Below are 26,834 nucleotides of genomic sequence, written 5' to 3' on the forward strand. Positions count from 1 at the left end.
TGACTACCCATCTTCAAGCTGCTGCAGTTTGCCTTTTCCTTCCCCACCTGACTTTTTCCCTCTGTACCATTTACGTCCCTCCATCATTCGATGTCACCAGAGCAGACTTTGTTCAGTTTACTGGGCAGCTACCTCCCCCATTTTTGCTACTTGGTGACTTTAATGCACATCATCCCCTTTGGGGTTCTCCCAAGACCTGTCAGAGAGGTGCCCACTTGGCTGACATTCTTAACCAATTTAACCTTTTCTGCCTTTGTACTGGGGCACCCACTTTCCTTTTTGACTCCTCGCACACCTGTTTCCATTTGGACCTATCCTTCTGCACTGCCCAGCTTGCCCATTGTCTTGAGTGGTCCGTTCTTTCTGACACCTTCTCGAGCGACCATTTCCCGTGTGTTATCTGTTTGCTGACTCCTACCCCATCCACTTGCATGCCCAAATGGCAGCTTACTAGGGCCGACTGGCAGCTTTACTCCTTCCTGGCAACCTTCGAAGAGCAAGATTTCCCCAGTTGTGATGACCAGGTGGAATATCTTACAAACATTATCCTTACTGCTGCAGAACATTCCACTCCTTGCACTTCCTCTTTACTACATTGTGTGCCAGTCCCTTGGTGGACTGAGACATGCTGTGATGCAGTTTGCGCATGGAGACGTGCTCTCCATGTTTTTAAACGTCATCCTACATGGCAAACTGCATTCAGTATAAACAGGTGTGTGCCAAGTGTCATCCTGTTCTTCAGCATAGCAAAAGAGCTAGCTCTACTTCTTCACTAGTTCTTTTAACAGTTCTACCCCTTCCTCTGTCATGTGGGCCAACCTCTGACGGCTCTCTGGGACCAAGATCTATTCCCCAATTTCTGGCCTGACAGTAACAGATGATGTCATCATGGACACTATTGCGATCTCCAACACCTTGGGCTGCCATTTTGTGAACGTTATGAGCCCTTCCCACTATCGCCCTGCCTTCCTCCATCGTAAACAAGCGGAGGAGGCTCGGGCAATTCCCTTCTCTTCTCCGAATTGTGAGTGCTACAATGTCGCCTTTACTATGAGGGAGCTAGATCATGCGCTCTGTTCATCCCTATCCTCCGCCCCAGGGCCAGATGCCATCCACATTCAGATGTTGCAGCAACTTTCTGTTGCAGGCAGGCAGTTTCTGCTTAACACGTACAACCGCATCTGGGCCGAGAGCATATTTCCTGGACACTGGTGTGAAGCTACCGCCATACCTATACCTAAGCCCGGGAAGGACAAAAACCTTCCTCCTAGCTACTGCCCCATCTCTCTTACCAGCTGCATTTGCAAGGTGATGGAACATATGATTCATGCCTAGCTGGTATGGTGGCTTGAGTCTCGCAATTTACTGACGAATGCACAGTGTGGATTTCGAGTGCGGTGTTCTGCAGTTGACCATCTCGTTACTTTGTCTACCCATGTCATGAATGGTTTTCTGCAGAAGTCCCAGACTGTGGCTGTGTTTTTTGATTTGGAGAAGGCCTATGACACCTGCTGGAGAACTGGTGTCCTCCGTATTCTTTACATGTGGGGCTTCCGTTACTGACTGCCCTGTTTCCTTGAGGCATTTTTAAAAGACCGAGTTTCAAGGCGCATGTGAGTTCTGCCTTTTCAGACAGCTTTATCCAGGAAAACGGCGTGCCTCAGTGTTACGTCATGAGCGTTGTCCTCTTTGCTATCGTGATTAACCTTATAATGGCCTGTCTCCTGCCGGACATCTCTGGCTCTCTTTTTGTCGACGGTGTTGCCATCTACTGCAGATCTCCATTGACCTGTCTCACTGAGCGGTGCCTTCAGTGTTGTCTTGATTGTCTTTGCTCCTGGAGCATCGACAATGGTTTTCGCTTTTCCACTGACAAAACCGTCTGTATGAATTTCTGGCGACGCAATTGGTTTGTCCCACCATCTTTACATCTTGGGCCTGTTGCCCTTCCATTCATTGAACTATGAAGTTCCTGGGGCTCATGCTTGATAGGAAACTCTCTTGGTCCTCCCATGTGTCTTACCTGGCAGCCCACTGTATGCGGCTCCTCAGTGTCCTATGTGTCCTCAATGGTATTTCCTGGGGTGCCTATCGAACCACCCTCCACCGTTTGTACCGATCCCTTCTCTGTTCGAAATTTGGCTATGGTTGTTTTGTTTATGCATGTGCATGTCCATCCCTCTTACGCCGTCTCAACACTATCCACCGTCGTGGCATCTGGTTGGCCAGGGGCGCCGTTTACACTAGCCAGGTTGAGAGTTTTTATGCTGAAGCTGCTGAACTACCACTGTCCTACTGCCGTGATTTTCTCCTCAGCAGGTATGCATGCCGTTTGATTGCCAGTATGGGGCGCATCCCTCTTCTCCATTACCTCGTGGAGTCCACTTTCAGCACTAGCTATGGCAGCTTAACTTCACACTACCTGCAACTGTTCTGCTGGGTGTGAACCCTTCACCACCTTGGCTTCATGAAGCGGCCCATGCGATAGTACCTTTGTTTACACTGATGGCTCTTGAACTGACTGTGAGGTCGCATATGCCTTCATGATTGGCACCTGTGTATTTCGATATTGGCTTCTGGCACACTGCTGAGTATATATATAGCTGAGCTCTTCGCCCTGTATCAGGCCATGGAGTACATCTGGCGACACAGCCTTTGTAGTTGTGACTTCTGCTCAGACTCACTCGGCGCCCTTCAAAGTGTGTGTGCGCTGTACACCACCCATCCCTAAGTGCAGCGGGTCCATGAAAACTGTCACTTGCTCACTCTTAGTTGAGCCAGAGTGATGTTTCTGTGGGTTCCTGGTCATGTCAGTCTGCCAGGAAACGAGGCTGCTGATGCTGCTGCCGAGGCTGCAGTCCTCGTACCTCAGCCCGTGAGTTCCTATATTCCCTCCGATGATCCCTGTGTTGCCGTCTGTCAGAAGGTGGTGTCTCTTTGGCATTGCCAGTGGTCCTCCCTTCACGGGAATAAGCTTTGGTTTATTAAGCCTCTCCCAGCAGCTTGGAGGACCTCCTCCTTGCCCTCCCGCTGGGAGGAGGTCATTTTAACTAGACTGCGTATTGGACACTGCCTTTTTAGCCATCGTCATTTGATAAGTGGTGCTACCCCACCACTTTGTACACATTGCGCCCAAGTTTTAACTGTTCACCACTTCCTGATGGAATGCCCATTTTTTTAACCGTTTACGTTCCCACTTGGGTTTGCCGTCTGAGTTTTCAGCCATTTTAGCAAATGACGTGCGGGCTGTTGATCACATTTTACTTTTTATGATTTCTGTATGGTGTCTAACCCTTTGTCCATGTGCCTGTTTCTAGCTGTCTTCTATTATGTCAGTTGCTACTGACATATAGTCGTTTTTTAACTCCTGTCTGTCTTCGTGTTCTATAGTTTTGACTTGGGCGCATATGACCCCAGATGTTTTTGCGCCCTAAAGCAAAACAAAACAAAACAAAACCAATGATCGATCTGTTCATTCTCAGTGTGGGCTTCTTTTGATTGGACAGCGTCCCTCTTGGCAATAGATATGCAGTCTTGTGAGCCATTGCTTTTCATTTGTTCGCAAACCATGCTTGCTTCTTATTTCTAGAACCAGATTAGTTTTATATATCTGTATTTAAATCTACTCCCACCCACTCTGCAAACCACTGTGAAGTGCTTGCCGAGGGGTACTTCCCATTGTACCAGTTACTAGGGGTTTTTCCCATTCCGTTCAAATATGGAGCATGCAAATAATGGCTGTTTAAATCCATTCCTGCGCCCTGTATGTAATCTAATTATCCCTTCATGGTCCCTATGGGAGTGATACATAGTAAATTGTAACACACTGCCTGACAAAAAGTGAAGCACCCAGAAAACATGGTTGGATGTCAATCTTACATTGTACAAATACATCCCATCATCGGGTATGTAAATAATATGAGTGACTGGTGGAATGGCTACCAGAGTGCATTAATGCTGTTCATGTTTAATAACGTTTCCAGGCCTGGTGGGATATATAAGAGGTGTGAACAGCATCAGATGGTGAGCGATCACTGTGAAGGGTATTGGGATCCGGCATATTTGTATGAGACAACGTTATCAGCACATGACAGCTTGAAAGTGGCCTCACTGTTGGCCTCTGTTTGGCTGACTAATCAAGTAGTGCAATATCCAGATTTGTGGGACATTTGAATGTGACAATGGCCTGATGTTGGACAGCGTGGGATGTGAGTGCACTGATTATCATGAGGGAATGTTACCCTGTTGTGAACCAAGCATGTCATAACCCTGTCACATCTGCATCTGCCATCTGAGTACAAGCAATGGACACACTGTTTCATCTTGTACCATTTGTCGAGGACAAGCAGCATTTGGGCTAGACAGTTACTGTCTCGTGTTTCGACTGCCATTCAGACAACCAAAAACAGCTGTTTTCTGAGTGGTGCTGTGATTGTGAAGAATGGATTGACGATGACTGCCATCATATTGTGTTCAGCGATTAATCACAGTTCCGCACTACTCTGGTTGACTGTAGCCAGCGGGTATGGCATCGGCATGGGGAGATGTGCCAAATTTCCTCTGTGTTGGAGAGGCACAGTGATGTCATAGTGAGGGGAGCCACCGGGTATGACTTCATATCACTGTAACTAATGACTGAAAGAACTCTAATGGTAAAACGATATGTCATGGACATGCTGCACCCTCCTGTGTTACCTATTGTGAAAAAGTTTCGTGCAATTTTTCAATAGGGCAATGTTTGTTTACACATCGAACATGGGTCTATGAACTGGCTGTGTGATGTTGAGACACTGCTGTAGCTAGCAAGATCCCCAATTCTGTCCATGGTATAACATGTGTGGGACCAGCTTGGACATCAGCTCTGTCCCAGTGCCAGTAGCTAGAATATCAAGGACCAGTTAAAACAGTTGTGGTCCAGCTTGCCTCGGGAGAGGATATAGTGACCTTATAACAGTGTTTCCAATTGAATCATTGCATGCACGCAGGCCAGAGAGTATGCATCATACTGATAAGTGGGCTCATACTCTGAAACTCTTTGTAAATTTGACTCGATAATTTAATCGCTGAAATAACATCACATATCTTGTCAACCTGTGAAATTTCATTCATTTCCTCGTCCCTCTCTGGGTACTTTACTTTTTTTTTATCGAGAGTGTATGTTCCTAGATTCATCATTTAAAGCTGGTTCTTGAAATTTGGTAATTAGGCTTTCTCTGAACTGTTTGCACCTACAGGGAGTGGACAAAAATATGGAAACACCAAAAAAACAACACATCTCCATGCCTAGTATGACATGGGAAAACTGTTGGCACTAATAAACAGCTTCTAGTCATCTCTTAATAAACAAATACAGGTCCTGTATGGTTTTCAAGGGACTTCTATACCCTACTTCCTGCAAAATAACGGCAATTTCAGGTAATGTTGATGGGGGTGGATGGCAATCATGCTTCATTCTCTCCACAGTAGACCACAAAGGCCCAATAATGTCAAGATCCAGTGACTGTGGTGGCCAGGGGAGATACACACATCCTTGTGCTCGCAAAACCAGTCCTGGATGATGTGAGCTGTGGAAATAGGGGACTTCTTGTCTTGAAACACAGCATTACCATTGGGGAACAGACATTGTACCATGGGATGGACATGATAGCCAAAATGGTCACATAATACTTGGCAATAATGCACTGACTAATCAGGAGCCATATGGAATATCACGATGTGGCTGCCTAAATCATCACTGAACCCCTGTCTTGTTTCACTCTTGGGCATAAACTAGGCTAGAAGTTGGAAACAGAGTGAAACACGATTCTTCTACCAAATGACTTTCTTGCATTACTCTTATAGAGTACTGCCTCTTTATCTAGTTTGCTGAACATATAAATTCCGCTAAGTGTTTTCATTGCACTTTGTACTTTGGTAATCATTGTTGCTCCAACTGCCTTGTGGTCACTGATAAGTTTCTACGCGTAAATCCTCAGAGGTCATGTCTGTTTATAACTTTCACATGTTGTTGGGGTGATCTCTGTTTATATAAAATTTTTGTGAAAGCCAAGATCACTTGATTTAAAGACCTTTATTCCAATTACTAGTTTCAACAGAATCGTGCTGTAATCTTCAGATTGGTATGACACTTTGCATATATGTTCACATACATGTTGTCAACATTTTTAGAACAAAGTGTAAATACATTAAAAACCTCGACATGGTTTGTCATTTATAAAACAGAATACCCCCAGATGGATTGTCAGAAGAAAGAAGGTAAAAGCACAACATCCAAAGCACCTATAGAGTTAAAACTACATGCCACGCTGACAACCTCACGTGGACTAAACTGAAGATGTCAACACGATTCTGTCGAAACTAGTAATTGGAGTAAAGGTCTTTAAATCAAGTGATTTTGGCTTTCATGAAAAATATATAACATGTCTGTCTGTTGTTATTAGATCCAATATATTTCTGTCATGAGCATAAGTGGTTACTAATGTTTCACTGGATGTCTCATCACGCTCACCACTTATGAAACTGTAATTTTTCCAATGGAGTTTTGGATGATGAAAGACTCCTCTAATGTGGACAGTATGATTGGGGAGCTTAGGCACTGGTGAACTTAAGATTTCTGTAAAGTTTTCTGTTGTATCTGGACATGAATCTGGTGGCTGATAGAGGGATCAGATGTTGCCAACCCTTGATACTGAGTCTTGCACAGACATTCTTTTATGCATTTTCAATTTCCATCTCTGTGGATTTGAGTTTCTTGTCTGCAGTGGCAAATACACCATCTCCATTTACTATCAGCCTGTGCTTTTGATATAATCTTAAACTTTCCCCATAAGACTCACTGCTATCAATTCTGGGTTTTAACAGTTTTCTGTACCTAGTGTTATCTGAGCTTCTCCGCTGTTTAAGAGTGCTCCAAACTAAAGCACGTGCCCCAAGGACTCACAATTCTTGTGAGTATGTGCTTGGCTACCACAGGGACCCAGCCTTTGCAGCACTACTTCACTTTCTGTGCTCCAAGCCTATACTTCCACTTTCCCTTTCCCTCTCTGCCTTTCTATCAGACAGTCTTCCAAGTGTAGACCCCCACTTGGACCTGGTACATGACTTCTGGCACTCTCAACAACTCATTAATTAGTACATGGTCCCCATTGTTAGATTTGACCTGCCACCACTTTTCCAAATTTTTCAGAAGTGCGGAACATTCAGAGAAGGTCACGCAACACGCAATTTGGGGTATTGTTTTATCCATTGAGCCTTTCCACCTAGGCACCATCCTTTCTAAGAAGGCAGTACACACAAAACCCAGTGTGGTAACCATCTCGTTGGGGGGGGATCAAGTACCTGCACAGTGGGAGCTCCCTGACAACTTGGGGATCACACTGTTAGAGCCCGAGCTGAAACTGCCCTATGTATACCATGGAGTACGTGCCCATAAAGACAGGGGCATGTGGACTCCGAGCAATGGATTACTGGCCAAGTAGCTGTTGCTGAGGCTGTGTGGTGCCCATGATGAGACACCCCTTTCGCAGTGGGTGGCACCATGGCGGGTGACGCAAATGAAGCTGATGAAGCTTTCTCCTGCAGGTGGTTATCCAGCCCCAGTTACCTCTTCAGAAGGAAAGAACTTGTTCAATGCAGAGAGATATGACCCCAAAATGTTTCCTTCCCTTGCTACGCTGTGGGGGGAACATACAGCTAAGAGATCAGCAGAGAAATTCCTCCCTCCCTCCCTAGCAATTCCTGGTTTGCACAAAGACAGATGGGGATTCATTTTTGGCCACAAAGTCTCTATTCTTTGTAAAGACTGTGAAGGACAAGTTTGGGGAACTTGCAGTCATCTCCAAAATGAAAAGTGGATCACCAGTCTACATTTTCATTGATACTGCAGTCCACGTTAGGGCTAGGAAGGTATCCTATACCACTACTAGTCATTTTCATTCCTTTTCCACTTGCAAATAGAAAGAGGAAAAAATGACTGCCTGTGTGCCTCTGTACGAGCCCTAATTTCTCGTATCTTATCTGCATGTTCCTAACACGCAATGTATGTTGGCAAAAGTAGAATCATTTGGCAGTCAGCTTCAAATGCTGGTTCTCTAAATTTCCTCAACAGTGTTTCTTGAAAAGAATGTCGACTTCCCTGCAGGGATTCCCATTTGAGTTCCCGAAGCATCTCTGTAACACTCTTGTATTGTTCAAACCTACTGGTATGAATCTAGCAGCCCGCCTCTGAATTGCTTCAATGCCTTCCTTCAATCCAATGTGGTACTGATCCCGAACACTTAAGCAGTACTCAAGAATACATCACACCAGCGCAACGTTACATCCAGATATTTAAACGACTTGACTGTATCAAGCAGGACACAAGTAATACTGTATCTGACCATTAGAGGTTTGTTCTTCGTACTCATCCACATTAACTTCGTCACACCAACCAGAAATTTTGTCTAAGATGTCTTGTATTCCTCTACAGTCACTGAACTTAGACACCTTACTGTACACCACGGCATTAATAGTAAACAACCACAGATCGCTGTCCACCTTGTCTGCCAAATCACTTATGTATATAGAGAATCATAGTGGTCCTATCGCACTTCCCTGGGCCTCTCCTGCCGATACCTTTGTCTCTGATAGCCACTTGCTGTAGAGGACAACAAGCTTGGTTTTATAACTTAAGAAGTCTTCAAGCCACTCACATATGTGTGAACCTATTCCGTATGCTCATACCTTTTTTTAACAGCCTGTGATGGGGCACCGTGTCAAATGCTTTCCAGAAATCTAGAAATATGGAGTCTGCCAGTTGCCCTTCATTCATAGTTTGCAGTATATCTTGTGAGAAAAGGGCAAGTTGAGTTTCACAGAAACGATGCTTTCTAAAAGCATGCTGATTCACGGACATAGCTTCTCAGTCTTGGGTATCAGGAGTGAGGGTGAGTTCCCATCTCAGTGGTGAGAAAGCACCATCGTCCCAGTACTGAAGCTAGGTAAGCACCCCCTAGAGATGGACAACTTACTTGAACATGTGGTGAGCCAGTGGCAGTTTTGACTCCCATGAGTCTCAAAGCCTTCTGGCTCCGTCCCAGTGCGGTTTTCTCCAAGGTTGTTGCACTGCTGATAATTTGGTTTGGCTGGAGTCTGCCATCCAGATGGCTTTTGACTGGCATCAACACCATATTGCTGTCTTCAACCTGCAAAAGTCTTATGACATCACATGGCAACACCACACACTCACTATCTGACATGAGTTCTCAGAGGCCCAGTTCCAATTTTTGTCCAGAACTTCTTGTCAATCTGTACTTTCTGGGTGCGAGTTTGTGCTACCCACAGTACCTCCATATTGAAAGAGAATGGGTTCCCACAGTGCTCTGTATTGAGTGTCCCTCTCCTCCAAGTAGCCCTCAATGTTCTAGCAGCAGCTGCGAGATCTTCCGTATCACCCTCCTCGTATGCCAATGGTTTTTGCTTTCACTGTTGCTCCTCTAGTGTGGGTGTTGCTGAATGTCAACTGCAGGCATCATTCAAAAGGCACAGTCATGGGCCCTCACCCACATCTTTCAGTTTTCAGCCACCGAGACTTGTCATGCACTTCAGATGAAATACCATCACCATCATACTGTTAATCCACAACCAGGACATGACCTCAACGACCAATTGCTCAGTGTGGTGGAGACTTACTGCTTTTCGGAACTGCTCTTCGATGCCCGGCTGACATAGCTTCCCCGTCTTCACCAGCTTAAGCAAAGATGCTGGCTACACCTTCATACATTTTGCTGCTTCAGGAACACTAGTTTGGGTACAGACTGCACTATCCTTCTGTGGCTTTACAAAGCCCTATTCCTGTTCAGTCTTGATTATGGGAGTCTGGCATATGATTCGACATTGCCCTCAGCATTGCGGTCACCGGTGCCGATACACCACTGTGGGGTCAAACTTGCAGCAGGAGCCTTTCGAGCTAGCCCTGTGAACAGCCTACTTGTGGAGACTGGGGTCCCTTTATTATGGAACAGGCATCAACAACAGCTACTCAATTATGCTACATATATTTGCAGCTCCTGTAAGCATCCAAACTACTGTGTCCTTTTTCCTAGTAGGGAGATCCACCTACAGTGACAGAGACTCAGAATTGGGTTCACAATTGCAGTTAGACTATAGAGAGTCTGCTCTGAACTCCAACTTCCCCACAGTTGCCTCTTGTCAGGGAGCTATTGCCCGATGTCGGACCTGTCTCGATTTATCCTTTGGACCAAAAGATTCAGTTGACCCCTGGTGTTTCGCCACCTGTTTCCAGCTGTATTCAATGCATTTCTGGTTTTGGGAGTGGTATACACTGATGGTTCAGCGGTCGATGGATGAACCGGTTTTGCATACATACATACATACATACATACAGGACTCAGTTAACTACGCTCCCTGATGAATAGAAGCAGTGTGTTCACTGCTGAATTTGTGGGCATCAAATGAGCCCTTAGCCACACTCTTTATTGGGCTGGAAAGATACTTCTAATCTACAGCGACTCCCTGAGCAGCCTTCAGGTTATAAACCAGTGCTACTCTTGTCTCCTGTTAGTCACGACTATGTGGGATCTTCTTTCTGACCTCCATCAAGGTGGATGGGCAATAATCTTTGTTTGAACCTCTGGAAGTGTTGGGATCTCAGGGAATGGATATGCCGACCACTTGGCAAAGTTGGTTACCAGACTTTACCAGTCTGAATTTCAGTGTTTAACAGCAATCAAATAACATTTACTAATCCTTGAATCTTGTCCATGTCCATATCACAACTATATGTTCCCTCACAACTAGCTAAGATGTGAGGTGACAACTATCACTTTGGAAGACTAGAGCACAGTGCAATGTATTGAGGTGAAATGCGAACTGAGTCCTGATGCGACATATTATTCTGGTACCGAGATTGAGACAGCATGCGGCCCAGTGGGCATTATCGGCATGTAGCTTGTGGGTGTGTCTTGGTCTTCTCTTGTCTTAGGCGCGTTTCGTTGAGTACCTGCTATACAATGTTTCCTAGTGCTGACCGGTGTGCTGGCGAAGGTGTATGCCAGCACACTGGACTCTCCAAACAAACTGAGGGCAATAAAGGAGAGCACGACCACGTGGCAGTGTTCCCTTCACTTCTCTTGCAGGGAATTGACTGTCCTTTGTTCTACATCTACATCCATACTCCGCAAGCCACCTGACGGTGTGTGGTGGAGGGTACTTTGAGTACCTATATTGGTTCTCTCTTCTATTCCAGTCTCGTATTGTTCGTGGAAAGAAAGATTGTCAGTATGCCTCTGTGTGGGATCTAATCTCTCTGATTTTATCCTCAGGATCTCTTTGTGAGATATACGTAGGAGGGAGCAATATACTGCTTGGCTCCTCGGTGAAGGTATGTTCTCGAAACTTCATCAAAAGCCCGTACCGAGCTACTGAGCGTCTCTCCTGCATAGTCTTCCACTGGAGTTTATCTAACATCTCCGTAATGCTTTTGAGATTACTAAATGATCCTGTAACGAAGCGTGCTGCTCTCCGTTGGATCTTCTCTCTCTCTTCTATCAACCCTATCTGGTACGGATCCCACACTGGTGAGCAATATTCAAGCAGTGGGCGAACAAGTGTACTGTAACCTACTTCCTTTGTTTTCTTCCAATGAATCTGTCTGGCATCTGCTTTACCGACGATCAGCTTTATATGATCATTCCATTTTAAATCACTCCTAATGCTTACTCCCAGATAATTTATGGAATTAACTGCATCCAGTTGCTGACCTGCTATTTTGTAGCTAAATGATAAGGGATCTATCTTTCTATGTATTCGCAGTACATTACACTTGTCTACATTGAGATTCAATTGCCATTCCCTGCACCATGCGTCAATTCACTGCAGAGCCTCCTGCATTTCAGTACAATTTTCCATTGTTACAACCTCTCGATACACCACAGCATCATCTGCAAAAAGCCTCAGTGAACTTCCGATGTTATCCACAACGTCATTGATGTATATTGTGAATAGCAACGGTCCTACGGCACTCTCCTGCGGCACACCTGAAATCATCTCTTACTTTGGAAGACTTCTCTCCATTGAGAATGACATGTTGCGTTCTGTTATCTAGGAACTCTTCAATCCAATGGCACAATTGGTCTTATAGTCCATGTGCTCTTACTTCGTTCTTTAAACGACTGTGGGGAACTGTATCAAACACCTTGCGGAAGTCAAGAAACACAGCATCTACCTGGGAACCCGTCTCTATGGCCCTCTGAATCTCGTGGACGAATAGCGCGACCTGGGTTTCACACGATCGCCTTTTTCAAAACCCATGCTGATTCCTGCAGAGTAGATTTCTAGTCTCCAGAAAAGTCATTATACTTGAACATAATAAGTGTTCCAAAATCCTACAACTGATCGACGGTAGAGATATAGGTCTATAGTTCTGCACATCTGTTCGACGTCCCTTCTTGAAAATGGGGATGATCTGTGCCCTTTTCCAATCCTTTGGAACACTATGCTCTTCTAGAGACGTACGATACACCACTGCAAGGAGGGGGCAAGTTCCTTCGCATACTCTGTGTGTTGGCTAACCATTGGTCACACTTTGCTGACCTAAGGCCACATTCTCAGACGTGAGGACCCACCTCACTGCCGATGTGGTGCTCGCCTGACGATGGTTCGCATCCTGCTCAACTGCCGAAATTTGGCTGTTTGATATCTTAAAGCTTCCTGATGTGCTTCCTCTGGTGCTAACAGACAACGCCAAAGCAACTTACCTGATTTTACGTTTCACCCACTAACATGGTTTCTACTCATCTCTGTGAGGTGGGGTACTGTGACCTCATTGACTGCCTGAGGGTTGGAGGGGCACCCCTTACCTGCTGTGGCCCAGGAGACCCTCAGCGACCCTTGCTCAGAGGTCTCGCCTGACCCTATTTTTTCTTGTGTTTGACGTTTTTAATGTTTTATCTTTCCTAAAATGTTATCTTGTCTGTGGTACTCATTTTGGTGGGGTAACGGACAGTGAAGTGGCACTGGTGGGATGCAGAGGGTCTCTCTCCTACCGCATAGTGTGCTCCAGGGGCCTCCAACTGCATTCTGGGCAGAGCGGCCTCTCACTCCCCTCCTATTTCTCCTTGAATTTGTCTCTTGTCTTACTGTATCTTACATACACTCAGGCTTCCCAGGATTTGCCTTTTGTATCCTTCTACTGAGGATTAGTCCTGGTTTGATAGATGTGGGATGATGGGGCTGATGACCTTGCATACTGTCGTTTCCCCCCCCCCCCCCCCAATTCAGGTTCAGGGGTTAAAATAGGCCCAAGGTATTCCTGTCTGTCATAAGAGGCGACTAAAAGGAATGTTCTATGTTTTGGCTTAATGATTTATGGTCTCCCTTTTGGGTTTGACCTCAATTCTACAGAAGTGTGGGCCATTTGGGGAAGGACATCCTATGTGGTGCGTCATGTGTCCATTGTGCCCTAAGACCTTCTGCACTTAGTATTGTAATGGAAATGTAATTGCACCTGTCATCCAGCCTTTAGGGCGAGGAAGTTTTGCGGGTTGCATACTTTATATCCATTTTGTGTGTGTGTGTGTGTGTGTGTGTGTGTGGGGGGGGGGGGGGGGGGGGGAGGGAGGTCATCATGTATCCTCTAGGTTGTAGCCCCCTGACAACACAGAGATCGCACTGTTGTGTGTGTGTGTGTGGGGGGGGGGGGGGGGGGAGGGGATGTCATCATGTACCCTCTAGGTTGTAGCCCCCTGACAACACAGAGATCGCACTGTTGATGATACCTGATTGCAACTTCCCATGTGTGCCAAGGAGTAGATGCCCGTTTTTTGGGGGCATCAGGACTGCCAGCCACAGCCATCATGCCAGGTGGCCTTTGTTGTGGCTGGGTGATGCCCTTGGGGAATGCCCCTGATCGGAGTGGTTGGTATCAGGGCGAGTGACACGCAATAAAAGGGATGAAGTTGCCCATTGCTGGTGGTCGAACAGCCCCAGCAGTTTCTAAGCAAGGAAAATGCCAGTATAATGCTGACTAGATATGACCCCAAATCATTCCCTTCCCTGTCTGCACCATGGGAGGAATGCAGGGCTAAGGATCAAGGAGAGACATACTCTCCCCATTTTTTAGTTTGCACAAGGTCTGATGGGGAATCCTTTTTAACAACAATGCATCTGTTTCCCAGAGAGCACTTAGAGGGCAGATTCGGGGCAGTGGCGGGAATGTCCACAATGAGGAATGGGTCAGTTCTGATAAAAACAGCCTCTCCTGCCCAGTCACAGGCATTGCTTGCCTGTGAAAAGCTGGGGGATGTCCTAGTTTCCATCACCCCACGTAAGAGCTTAAACGTGGTGCAAGGGGTTATATTTCATAGAGATTTTCTCGTGCAGTCCCATGATGAGTTGTGCATCAACCTACAGCTACGAGGTGTACACTTTGTCAGGCATGTGAATAGAGACCAAAGGACAGCAGGGATGCTACCGATGCCTTCATCTTGGCCTTAGAGAGCAATATGTTGCCTGAAAAAGGCAGGGTGATAGTGTACCAATGTGACATTTAACCCTGTGTTCCTCCCCCTCTGTGGTGTTTGGGCACATGTCCTCTCAGTGTAATGCCAGTCCAACATACTGGTAGTATGCACGTCCGTCACACGTGACCATTCCTTGTGCCCCTCCTGCCATTTGTGTCAACTGCAAAGAGCACCATTCCCCATGTACGCCGGACTACACCATTTATCAGGAAGAGGGGAAGATGATGGAATATAAGACCCTGGACAGGCTCACCTACGCAGAGGCACAACGAAAGTATGACTGTCTCAACTCTGTATGCATGACACCGTCATATTCTCCTTTCTGGAAACAGCATCCCTATCAGCTATACCCCTTAAAGTGGGCCCTCAGAGCCTCCAGACTATGCCTGCCCCCTTGATGATTGGGGGATATCCTCCTCCCATTGCTTCCTTCCCACCTACTTCGGAAGCAATGCCCCCACCCACAGCCATTGGGGCGGGGGGGGGGGGGGGGGACGTGGGACGTCAATCCCCATCCCTCAGCTGGAGAAGCATGAACCTTCTCTAGCTTCTCTTGCTGGGAAGCAGTCCCTTGGGACACTACCTTACCAGGTTTCTGCTACTGTGAGGCCATACATCAGGCAGTGGCTGAAGAAGCCACAAGTTGATGGTTGTAGGGCCTCACGTTCATCATCAGTTCCTGAGATCAACTCATGGAAGCCCTCCCGGACAGTTAAGCCTAAGGAGATGTGAGAAGAAGAAAGAGATCCCGATGGCCCCCACATCACTACTTCCGCCATCCTCCATTTGTGAGGATTTGGTGGAGATCCTGGTGGCCCCATAGGACCTACATCTCCCCAAAGCCTCAGAACCAATGGAAACAACTACCACAAGCACTCAACCAGTGGCATAAACTGCCCCCTCGGTCCCTTTGTGCCCTTCCAGTACACTGAGAGCTTGATCCTCCCATGGATCCTCCACCTGTTACTACAAATCTTAAGCACTTCTCCTGCTTTAGTCATTGCCCTTCACGAAACTTACTTTCCAACAAAGCGGACCCCCAACCTTCACGGCTGTTGAGGATATTACAAGAGCTGTACGGTCTATGACAGGGTGTCAGGTGATGTATATATGTCCTTGACTCTATATATGGTGAACCTGTGTGTCTCCAAACAACTTTGGAGGCTGTGGTTAACAGGGTAAGGACAATGCAGAATCTTACCATCTGCAATGTCAATCTTTCCTCAGATGGTGAAGTGTCTCAAAATGTATAGACTGCACTGGTTTTCAACACCCCCACCCCGATCTTTCCTTATTCTGGGTGATTTCCATTCCCATAACTCTCTGTGGGGTGGAACGTGAGCACTGGCTGAGGTAAAGATTTTGAAAATTTACTGGCACACCTCAACATTGTTTCTTAAATACTGGGGCACCCACACATTTCAGTATGCCACATTGCACCTAGTTGGCCATTGAGCTTTCAGTCTGCAGCCCTGGCCTTCTACCATCTATTCACTGGAGAGTTCCTGACGACCTGTGTGGGAGTGATCACTTTCCGATTTTCCTGTGCCTACCCCAGCGTCACTCCACTGGTTGCCTGCCCAGATGGGCTCTTGACAGAGTTGACTGCGTTACTTTCATCGCTGCTGTCATTGTTGGATCTCCACCGCATGGCAATATCAGTTTGGTGATCCAAAACACAGCTGCGACCATTGCTTCAGCTGCCTACTTAACAATCCCCTGTTCCTCAGGATCCCCTCGGTGGAAGACAGTGGCTTGGTGGTCGCCAGAAATCGCCGAGGCCATTAGAGATCATAGGCGGGCTCTCCAACATCATAAGTGGCGCCCATGGCTGGAGGATGTAATTGCCTTTAAATGGCTCCGTGCCTGAGCCTGCCAACTGATAAAGAGGCTGAAGCAGGAGTGTTGGGAACTGTATGTTTCAACTGTTGGATCCTGTACCTCTCCTCCTCAGGTTTGGACTAAGATCAGACACCTTTACAGATTCCAGACCCCTGCAGGTGTACCTGGGATTTCCACGAATGGAGCTATACAGGGTGTCCATTCATTGTGACTGGGCCAAATATCTTGCGAAAAAACTACAAAGAACAAAACGTTTCTAGCTTGAATGGGGAAACCAGATGGCGCTATGGTTGGCCCGCTAGATGGCGCTGCCATAGGTCAAATGGATATCAACTGCGTTTTTTTTAATAGGAATCCCCATTTTTATTAGATATTTGTGTAGTATGTAAAGAAATATGAATGTTTTAGTTGGACCACTTTTTTCGCTTTGTGATAGATGGCGCTGTAATAGTCACAAACATATAAGTACATGGTATCACGTAACATTCTGCCAGTGCGGACGGTATTTGCTTCGTGATACATTACCCGTGTTAAAATGGACCATTTACCAATTGCGGCAAAGGTCAATATCGTGTTGATGTATGGCTATTGTGATTAAAATGCCAAATGGGTGTGTGCTATGTATGCTGCTCGGTATCCTGGACGACATCATCCAAGTGTCCGGACCATTTGCCAGATAGCTACATTATTTAAGGAAACAGGAAGTGTTCAGCCACATGTGAAACGTCATCCACAACCTGCAACATAAGATGATGCCCAAGTAGGTGTTTTAGCTGCTGTCACGGCTAATCTGCACATCAGTAGCAGACAAATTGTGCAAGAATCAGGAATCTCAAAAACGTTGGTGTTGAGAATGCTACATCAACAGTGATTGCACCCGTACCATATTTCTATGCACCAGGAATTGCATGGTGACAACTTTGAACGTCGTGTACAGTTCTGCACTGGGCACAAGAGAAATTACGGGACGATAGATTTTTTGCACATGTTCTATTTAGCGACAAAGCGTCATTCACCAAGAGCGGTAACGTAAACCGGCATAATATGCACTATTGGGCAACGGAAAATCCACGATGGCTGCGACAAGTGGAACATCAGCCACCTTGGTGGGTTAATGTATGGTGCGGCATTATGGGAGGAAGGATAATTGGCCCCCATTTTATCGATGGCAATCGAAATGGTGCAATGTATGCTGATTTCCTATGTAATGTTCTACTGAGGTTACTACAAGATGTTTCACTGCATGACAGAATGGCGATGTACCTCCAACACGATGGATGTCCGGCACATAGCTCGCGTGCGGTTGAAGCAGTACTGAATAACATATTTCATGACAGGTGGATTGGTTGTCGAAGCACCATACCATGGCCTGCATGTTCACCGGATCTGACGTCGCCGGATTTCTTTCTGTGGGGAAAGTTGAAGGATATTTGCTATCGTGATCCACCGACAATGCCTGACGACATGTGTCAGCGCATTGTTAATGCATGTGCGAGCATTACAGAAGGCGAACTACTCGCTGTTGAGAGGAATGTCGTTACACCTATTGCCGAATGCATTGAGGTTGACGGACATCATTTTGAGTATTTGTTGCATTAATGTGGTATTTATAGGAAATCACGCTGTAACAGCATGTGTTCTCAGAAATGATAAGTTCACAAAGGTACATGTATCACATTGGAACAACCGAAATAAAATGTTCAAACGTACCTACGTTCTGTATTTTAATTTAAATAACCTACCTGTTACCAACTGTTCATCTAAAACTGTGAGCCATATGTTTGTGACTATTACAGCGCCATCTATCACAAAGCGAAAAAAAGTGGTCCTACTAAAACATTCATATTTCTCTACGTACTACACGAATATGTAATAAAAATGGGGGTTCCTATTTAAAAAAAAACGCAGTTGATATCCGTTTGACCTGTGGCAGTGCCATCTAGCGGGCCAACCATAGCGCCATCTTGTTTCCCCCTTCAAGCTAGACAAGTTTTGTTCTTCATAGTTTTTTCATTTGATGCTTATTTCGTGAGATATTTGACCCGGTCACGATCAATGGACCACCTTGTATATACCAACTGAGATGCAATCATCAAACATTATGCTGTGCATTGTGCTCAAACTTATGCATCTGAGAATTATCACCCTGCCTTTCCTATCCTAAAACAGCGAGTAGAATGAAAGCGCTTAAGTTTTACTGCCCGCCACCTTGAGCCGCACAAGCTCCGTTCAATGAGTGGGAATTCCTCGGTGTCTTTGCCCATTGCCCTGATGCAGCTCCAGAACTAGACCATATTCACTATTAAGTGCTTAAACATTTCTCAGTGGGTTACCAGCATCACCTCCTTGCCGTCTTCAACCACATCTGAAGAGAGGGTGCATTCCCGTCGCAGTGGTGGGAAACCCATCATCATCCCATTGTTGAAACCTGGTAAAAATGCCCGAGAGATGGACAGCTACCGCACCATTAGCCTCACCAATGCTCTGTGTAAGTTACTCGAATGCATGGTGAGCTGGCAGCTGTGTTGGTCTTGGGGCCGTCTTGCTCTGGCCCTGGGTAGTTTCCGCCAAGGCTACTCCATCACAGATAATTTGGTATGCCTAGAGTCTGCTGTCCGTACAGCCTTTGTCCAATGTCAACACTTTATTGCCATCTTTTTTTACTTAAAAAGAAGGCCTATGACACAACAAGGAGACATCATATCCTCACTACATTACACGAGTGGGGTCTCTGATGCCTGCTCCTGATATGCATACGGAATTTTTTGTCGCTCCGTATTGTCCGGGTTCAAGTCAGAGATTTCCACAGTTCAGCCTTTATCGAACAGAATGGGATCTCGCAGGGCTCTGTATTGAGTGTTCCTCTGTTTTTAGTGGCCGTTAATGGTCTGGCAGCAGCTGTAGGGTCCTCAGTATCACATTCCCTATCTGTTGATGATCTTTGCATTCCCTTTCCTCCTCTAGTATTGGCTCTGCTGAATGATGACTGCAAGGAGCCATACTAAAGGTGCTATCATTGGCCCTCATCCTTGGCTTTCAGTATTCAGCTGCCAAGACTTGCATCATGCACTTCCCCATCGTCGTACTGTTCACCCACATCAAGAACTTTACCTCGATGACCAGCTACTTAACATAGTGGAGACTTATTGCTTGTTAGAATTGGTCGTCGTTGCCCAGCTAACTTGGCTTCCCCATATTCATCAGATAAGCAAAACTGCTGGCGGCACCTTAACAATCTTCACTGCGTGAGTAACACTAGCTGGGGTGCAGATCAATCTACTCTTTTGCAGCTATATAAAGCTCTAGTACAGTTCCACCTTGATTATGAGAGTCTGGCTTATGGTTCAGCATCACCCTCAGCATTGTGGATACTGGACCCAATACACCACTACAGGGTTTGGCTTGTGATGGGAGCTTTTCGAACAAGCCCTGTGAACAGCCTACTCGTGGAGGCTGGGGTCCATCCATTGCGGTCCGGGTGCCACCAACTGCTGGTTAATTATGCTGCATATGTCTATAGTTCACCTGAGCACCCAAATTACTGCCTCCTCTTCCCAACCAGGTTACTCCATCTCCCGCAACGGCAGTCCAGGTCAGGTATTATGATAGCAATCTGCATTTGGTCCCTTCTTTCAGAACTTTTTCCCTCTGCCACCTTTCCTCTGAGTCCACTCACGTACACATCCATGGTCCGTACCACTGCCACAGCTTTGTCTGGACATATCACAAGGCCCAAAAGACTTAGTTCATCATGACACACTCTGCCACCAATTTTTATCTCTTCTTGGTGACGTCCAGAGCTCAGATAGATGGTCACAGTCACTTGGCTTATGCTTAGGCTGGACATACTGAACAGCGCTCCTTGTCTGATGGCTGCAGTGTTTTCATTGCAGAGTTGGCATCCATCTCTCGCGCTCTTGAGCATTTCAGCTCCTGCACTAGGGAGTCCTTCCTCATCCTTAGTGACTTCTTAAGGAGCCTACAAGCTCTCGACTAGTGCTTCCCTCGCCATCCTTTGATAATGATTATCCAGGTGTCTGTTTATGCCCTTGAGCACCGTGGATATTCAGTGGCCTTTATATGTAACTCAGGACATATCAGCACCTGGGAAATGAACTTGCTGACAGGCTGACCAAACGGGCTACTGGTAAACTGACTGGAGATTGACACACCATAAACTGATCTCGGATCGGCCTTACGCCATAAAGTTTCTGGGATCTGGAATACCAAAGGGCAAACCCTAATTACGCTAAATAAATTACATCCTATAGAGGAGACAGCGAATATGTGGAGGGTCATCCATGCGAACTGCTTGCAGGGACACCATTGCTCTTTGCCAGCTCATCGGCCATACTTGGCTGACTCATGGTCATCTCCTCCATCGTGAGGACCGACCCCACTGTCGATGCAGTTCTCGATTGACAGAAGCCCATATCTTGTAGGACTATCCCAACCTAGGTGCCCTGAAGTGAATGCTTAACTTTCCTGACGCAATACCTATAGTGTTAGGTGACAATGCCCCAACAGCTGAACAGCTGATCTAGTTTTAAGTTTTATTCGAGAGGGGGGGGGGGGGGGGATTATCTTTCAATCTAAGGTTGGGCACCTGAACTTATTTCCCAGGTCTTCACCCTGTGTGCATTTTTTTACTTTTTTACTCCCCCTTGCTATTTCTGGTGCTGTTTCTTTGACTTGATTTTTTGTCTTTTCACTATCTGTTTTTCTCTTGTCTTGTGTTTTTAGGCTAGAGATTGTAGTGTGTTGCAGGGTGGCTGGCTCATCCTGTTTATTCTTGTGCTCAGCCAGCCAAGGCCATGTGCTAAATTGTTTTAACACCTTCCACCACTTTCCCTTTTAGTTAATGTTTTCAATTTTGGTTTTTCACTTTCATTTCTTCTGTGTAGTTATACTCACAGTTTTATGCATTTTGCTTTTCCCTGGATTTCAGGTGATAGGATTCTTTTGGGGTATGGTTTCAATCCAAGACATGAGTGACTAAGCAAAAAGAGATTGATAACCATGCAGTTTAGTCCCTTTGATCTACAAACCAACCTCACAGGTTGGGCCCTTTAACTCTAACAATCATTCAACCAACCAACCAACCACCTCTATGTTTGTGGCACTGTTTTATATTGACTATTAAAAGCTGTAGTACCTATTAATTGTAATGGATGAAAGAGGAAACAGTTAAAATTGCTATCTAGGTTTAGGATTTCTGGGGTTTATTTAAATCTCTCTCTTAAGAGAGACGTTGGGATGGTTTGATGAGAAACAATAAGCCTAATATCTTTCCAGGAGACGAGGTACTGACGGAAGTAAACCTGTGAGGGCAAGTTGTGAGTCATGTTTTGGCAGAGCACTTGCCTGAAGAAGGTGAAGGTTGCGAGTTCGAGTCTGTCTGGCACACATTTTAATCTGCCAGGAAGTTTTGCTAATTTCATCCCCCCATCAATCTACAATCTGAGCTTTTACTCCATTTTTACTTACCTTGTTGCTTATGGCAAATGAGATTCTGAATTTCTATCCTTGATGCATTGCTGGGCGACATATTTTGACCTGATTTATAGTTTTGCTCACTTGCTTAATAATCTTCCTGTAGAAATTTGATTTCTTTTATTATGCTTAATTTTTATGTCAGTACACAATACTACTAATCTCAATTATTTTTACTTTTTTTAAAAATTTTGCAGGGATGTTGATTCTGACAGCGAATCAGGGAAAAAGGAGACAAAAGTGCGGTAAGTTGTGCAAATATGCTGTGGGTATTGTAGGAATAGATATGTACCTTCCGTGAATGATATAATTGTAAATGACATTTTGGTGATCATTGGCAAGTTTAGATCCTGTTCAGATTATGTTAAAGAAAAGGTCAAGAAGTGACTGATATGGGAGGCGGGCATGGTCAGCTGCCTCCCACCCTCCTCCTTGTCCTCCCCCACCCCCTCTGCCACCTTCTCTGCTTTCTGCTATGTACACTCATGTCTATGGCCTACCAAAACACCATGCTAAGTGAACACAGAACAAATCTAAAGCGAACCCATGGAAGTATGCTTGTAAGTAATGATGCATACTAACAAAGTTGATTTTATTTCCAGTTTGGCAGTTCTGAGAAATATGGCTAAATGAATGTTTGTCATTTACCATTGTCAATCATAGTCCTTTTTTTTTAAATGGCATTGCGTGGTGGACTTCTTACTTGTTTGGTCTGTAGGTCAGCAACAATAGTGCACAAGCTTGAGCTCGGATTGAAGGATCCTTACAACTTTCGATCCAGTAGGAAACGGAGTTCACAGATAGAGTGAGAGATATCAGCAAACTAAGCATTGTCATTTTGTCCAGTGGGATTCTCATCTTGTACATGGGGCATACACAACTGTTGGTATCGATATGTGTCAATAGCAGACCCAGTTGTGTAAAAATTGATTTGTTGTGTCAACTGTTTCAACCCTTAGACCATTTCCGAGTCATCAGCAGTTATTAACAACACAATTGTGTTATAAGCCTATGAATGAGCTAAAACCAGTTGGGACAAGAGTTATATATTTTAGCAACTGTAGCTGCTTCTGAACCAAACAAAATATTATTATGGAATGCCTTTAGAAGGAAAATTTTGTGGCAGATATTTATTTGTTTACTGTGGAAAAGATGACAAACAAAATTACTAATAAATAATTTGATCGGTGGATTGAAGAACCTCAACAGCTGAATCAGAAGTGAGGACATGCCCAGGCCAAAATTTTGCAGAGTTCCAGGAGAGACAAAATATTTGGGAAACAATGTTTTGCTGTGTCTCTGTGTGAGGCATTTCAGCATCTGCTGGATGATCTTTCAATAATTTGATAATGAGAGTAAACTATGGCTCTCTCTTAGTAAGTACTGTAAAACACTTTGCGCAGTCAAACCTGGCTGCATACACCTGTAAGCAACACTCAGTGCCTGGCAGGGCTGCAATTTCATAAACACAGTGTGAAAGCTGAACTAATTAAGGCCACCATACACCACTCATACAATGCATCGTTATGAAGTGCACTAATGGATTCAAACAAAGATATGCTTGCCAATGTTCCAGTTGTCTCCAAGTAATAACTAACATCAGGGAAGTGACTCTGAGATTATCATTAGTAAATGGATGTATTATTGTAAATCTTAGTGTATATTGGAAAATTACAGTTGTTTTGACTTAATAACATCAGAGAGAGTTTTTAGTTAATCAAAGGGTAACTAACACCAATCTAGCCATGGTTCAAAATACATAAATTGTGTGAAAATAAAAGTAGTTTTAATGTACTTTCAACATATTACTGCAGCTGGCGCGTTTGATCCTTTCACTTCATTTCCTTTTCTTGAAAGTGTAACACTTAGGTGCATTGTTTATGTTTAACATATGTGATTAATTACCTCAATGTGCTGGATAATATTACAGATCCATCTCCTCACAAAATTACTTTTCAATGTGAGGCTAACAAATTGTTCACCATAATATAAATTGAAACATTCCTTAGCCAAAAGCCTTTAAATTCAGAAATGTGTCTTTCTGTAGCAGTTTGTAGAAATCAATCACGTTTTTGTAATTAATGAGTACTTCAACATGTTATTGCACTGTAAATCAATCACATGAAGTTGCAAACTGCCCACCACACATTCCACATTATGTCAAATGGATTTTAAAATATTTTTGTACATACTTTTACATTTTTTGAAACTTTGAAACATCATGAAAACTTATTTCATAGATAACTCGACTTCGTGCTGCACTGGACTGCTTTATAGACATTGACTGTTATTGAATTCAAAGTGGGGAAATGTTGAAATTTAATTTCATTCAGGTGTTTTGAAAAGAGGTAAAGATTCATTGTAAGTGTGTTCAATTTGAAATATAATTTAAGGGTAAGATTTTGCTTTTTCTTTGCATAATCGAATTCACCATACTCAAATAATCCATAATTCCAACAGGAAAACAAAAATTAGTTGCTATTGGAGATAAGAAACTTAGTGTGAAGTGTTACCCTCTTGCTTCATTACGAGAAACTGAACTGTAGCTGTGAGTTCCCACATTTGGTTCACAGGTTTTTCTGAATTGAGCTACCATATGTTTGCATGATAGGAATATATTTTTGATGAGCTTCAATATCCCCTCAAAACAAGATAAACTACTGTTGACAGAGACCTCTTGCTGTAATAAAGTTCATGATTTTTATCTTAATATCCACAACTTGGCTCATGTGTAATAACTACAATTTCAGTGCTTCCTGCAGTGTAGTACTATGAACAAATGTGATTTTGTGTTCTGGACATGTTTCTTGTACAGTTTGCTGAATTCTGTTAAGATGGCTAACATTATTAGGGATAAATTCAATGATCTATAACTAGCAAAACTCACCATTCCCCATGAAAGGCCCCTATTGTCATTGCACTCTTTGATTTTCATTAGCAAATCTCCTCCTGTTCATAATTAATTGACTCTCAAAATCTAGTACTGTGTTATAATGAAATTGTCATTACCATCACAGATAAAAGTGAAGCAGCTATTCAATGTTGGTTGTGTATGCACTTCACACTTCACTCCAGTGCTAGGATGTACCAGTCAAATAGCTCACACCTTTTCATCAGGCAATGGCAGGAAACTGCAAGCTTTCTTGGTGCTAGACACTCAGAATAACTGTTGAACCAATTAACCATGTGTTGTAATCATGTATATTTATTAAGCCACATAACAACCCTACTTGACCTGTCAGTTATTGTTGTCACACTTGTGGCTAGCAGATTATCATTTTCCTGAGGTAGTGAAATTAATTAATGAATTGTTGAAGAACTTTTGGTAAGTACCTTGGGTTGGCTTCTCATCCAAATAATGATACTCAGTCAGTGGCAAGCACAGAGTGTTTAAAGTGACTTTATGTAAAGATATTGTGTTTCATTACATGTGAAATGTTTGATGCTAAATTGAAATTTATTACTTGTGAATAAAACCCATTATATTTGATTTGTTTGATAACATTTATATAAAATAAAATTGACGAAGTCAAGTAGCTGATTTCGTAAAAGCTTTATTCCAGTTTATTTTGATTTCATCTTCAATGAAAACAGGCTTTCACTGTTTTTTTCCCCTTTTTTCAAGTAAACTTAATTTTTCTGTAAATATTTCATTTAAATGAAAAAACAGTCACACAGATATCCCATTTCTCTTTTACATAACTGAAAAAGCCCACCAAATTGCATTCTGTCAGTGAATGGTTTGTTTGTATATATTGATTCACTCTCAATGTACTACAAAGTGGTATAACTGTTTGTAGCATCTAGGAAGTAACTCCTCATATTTTCAGGTCACATCATAATTTGTATAGGGGAGCAATTGGAAGCATACGACTCTATCTCATTGAGCAACCACTTCACTTCTGCATGGATGGACTTTCATTCAGAGCAAGACAGAATGGGTATGTGTTTTTAAGATTTAGTGTTCATGTTTTATATGTTTTTCACAGAAACTTAAAATTTTAAATGTGGATTATCAACTGTAGCATGCAGTATCTCTTTACAAAAATATATGTCTCATTTCTGTTATATTTTGTGCACTTATGTACAGGTGAGGCTGACATATTGTTTCTTATTTAAATATTCAGAGGTAAAGTAATAGATTCACACACAATTGGATGTTGATTTGGAACATAACACATGAGAAGACTGACAACAGTAATTCTGCCATCATAATATTGACAATGAGGAACACTAACAGTGAAATCATTAATTTATAGATATTACGTTCTTGTAGTTATTCACAATTTTTATTCCATATTGGCAGCACTTTAAAGACAGCTGTTGTTATTAATTGATGACACACAAAACTTACCATATGGCATCACTGGCACTGTTCAGTAAATCAGCCTGCTTTTCATGGTTGAATTATTGTGTGCTGCATTTTCTGGCACATATCAGATTTGTGAGGTTCTGTGGTTTTGAAATGAAATTCATAGTAGCATGCTTGTAGTAATAGAACCAGATATGTGAAATTTGGTGCTGCAATTTTAATTTTTGTTCTTTTTAGAGAATTCCTGAAGGCTTCAAAAAGATAATTTTCTCTTTCTAGTGGTCTTCTACAGTTTTGTGGTGTTTTAGTTATATTAACTGGATGTACTTAGCATTAATTAGGCAAGGCTGTTCCAACAGTTCCCCATTGAGCATCACCTCCCATCAGATTACTCGTGGGCAGGTGCAGGTAGTATAATCTACCTGCTAGACAGCTCTGTTGGACGTGTTATGCACATGTATGTATCACATGGCCACCACTTCTGCCAGCAGGCGCGTGGCCAGAACAGTAGGATGGAATAAGCTATGCATGTCAGCTGGTTGCCTGTCTCTGTGCACCACTGGTAATAGTCATCCAGCTGCCTGTGGGTGGGCACTTCAACTTGAACAACCTAAGTTAGACAGTTGATGGTAAGAGTGTTGATTGATTTTGTGAGCTGAAATCCTGTT

General features: G+C 44.0%; 1 protein-coding gene across 3 annotated transcripts in view; it reads left to right on the forward strand.

Annotated features, from left to right (window-relative positions):
• LOC126470472 (transmembrane protein 39A) overlaps positions 1-26,834 on the forward strand; it is a 179,063-nt gene that overhangs the window by 15,377 nt on the left and 136,852 nt on the right. For all 3 annotated transcript variants that reach the window (XM_050098334.1, XM_050098335.1, XM_050098336.1), the window contains exons 3-4: positions 22,052-22,099; positions 25,685-25,795. In XM_050098334.1, the coding sequence (XP_049954291.1) occupies positions 22,052-22,099; positions 25,685-25,795 (159 nt within the window). The remainder of the gene's footprint in view (positions 1-22,051; positions 22,100-25,684; positions 25,796-26,834) is intronic.

The sequence above is a fragment of the Schistocerca serialis genome, chromosome 3 (genome assembly GCF_023864345.2).
Source record: "Schistocerca serialis cubense isolate TAMUIC-IGC-003099 chromosome 3, iqSchSeri2.2, whole genome shotgun sequence".
NCBI classification, from domain to species: domain Eukaryota; kingdom Metazoa; phylum Arthropoda; class Insecta; order Orthoptera; family Acrididae; genus Schistocerca; species Schistocerca serialis.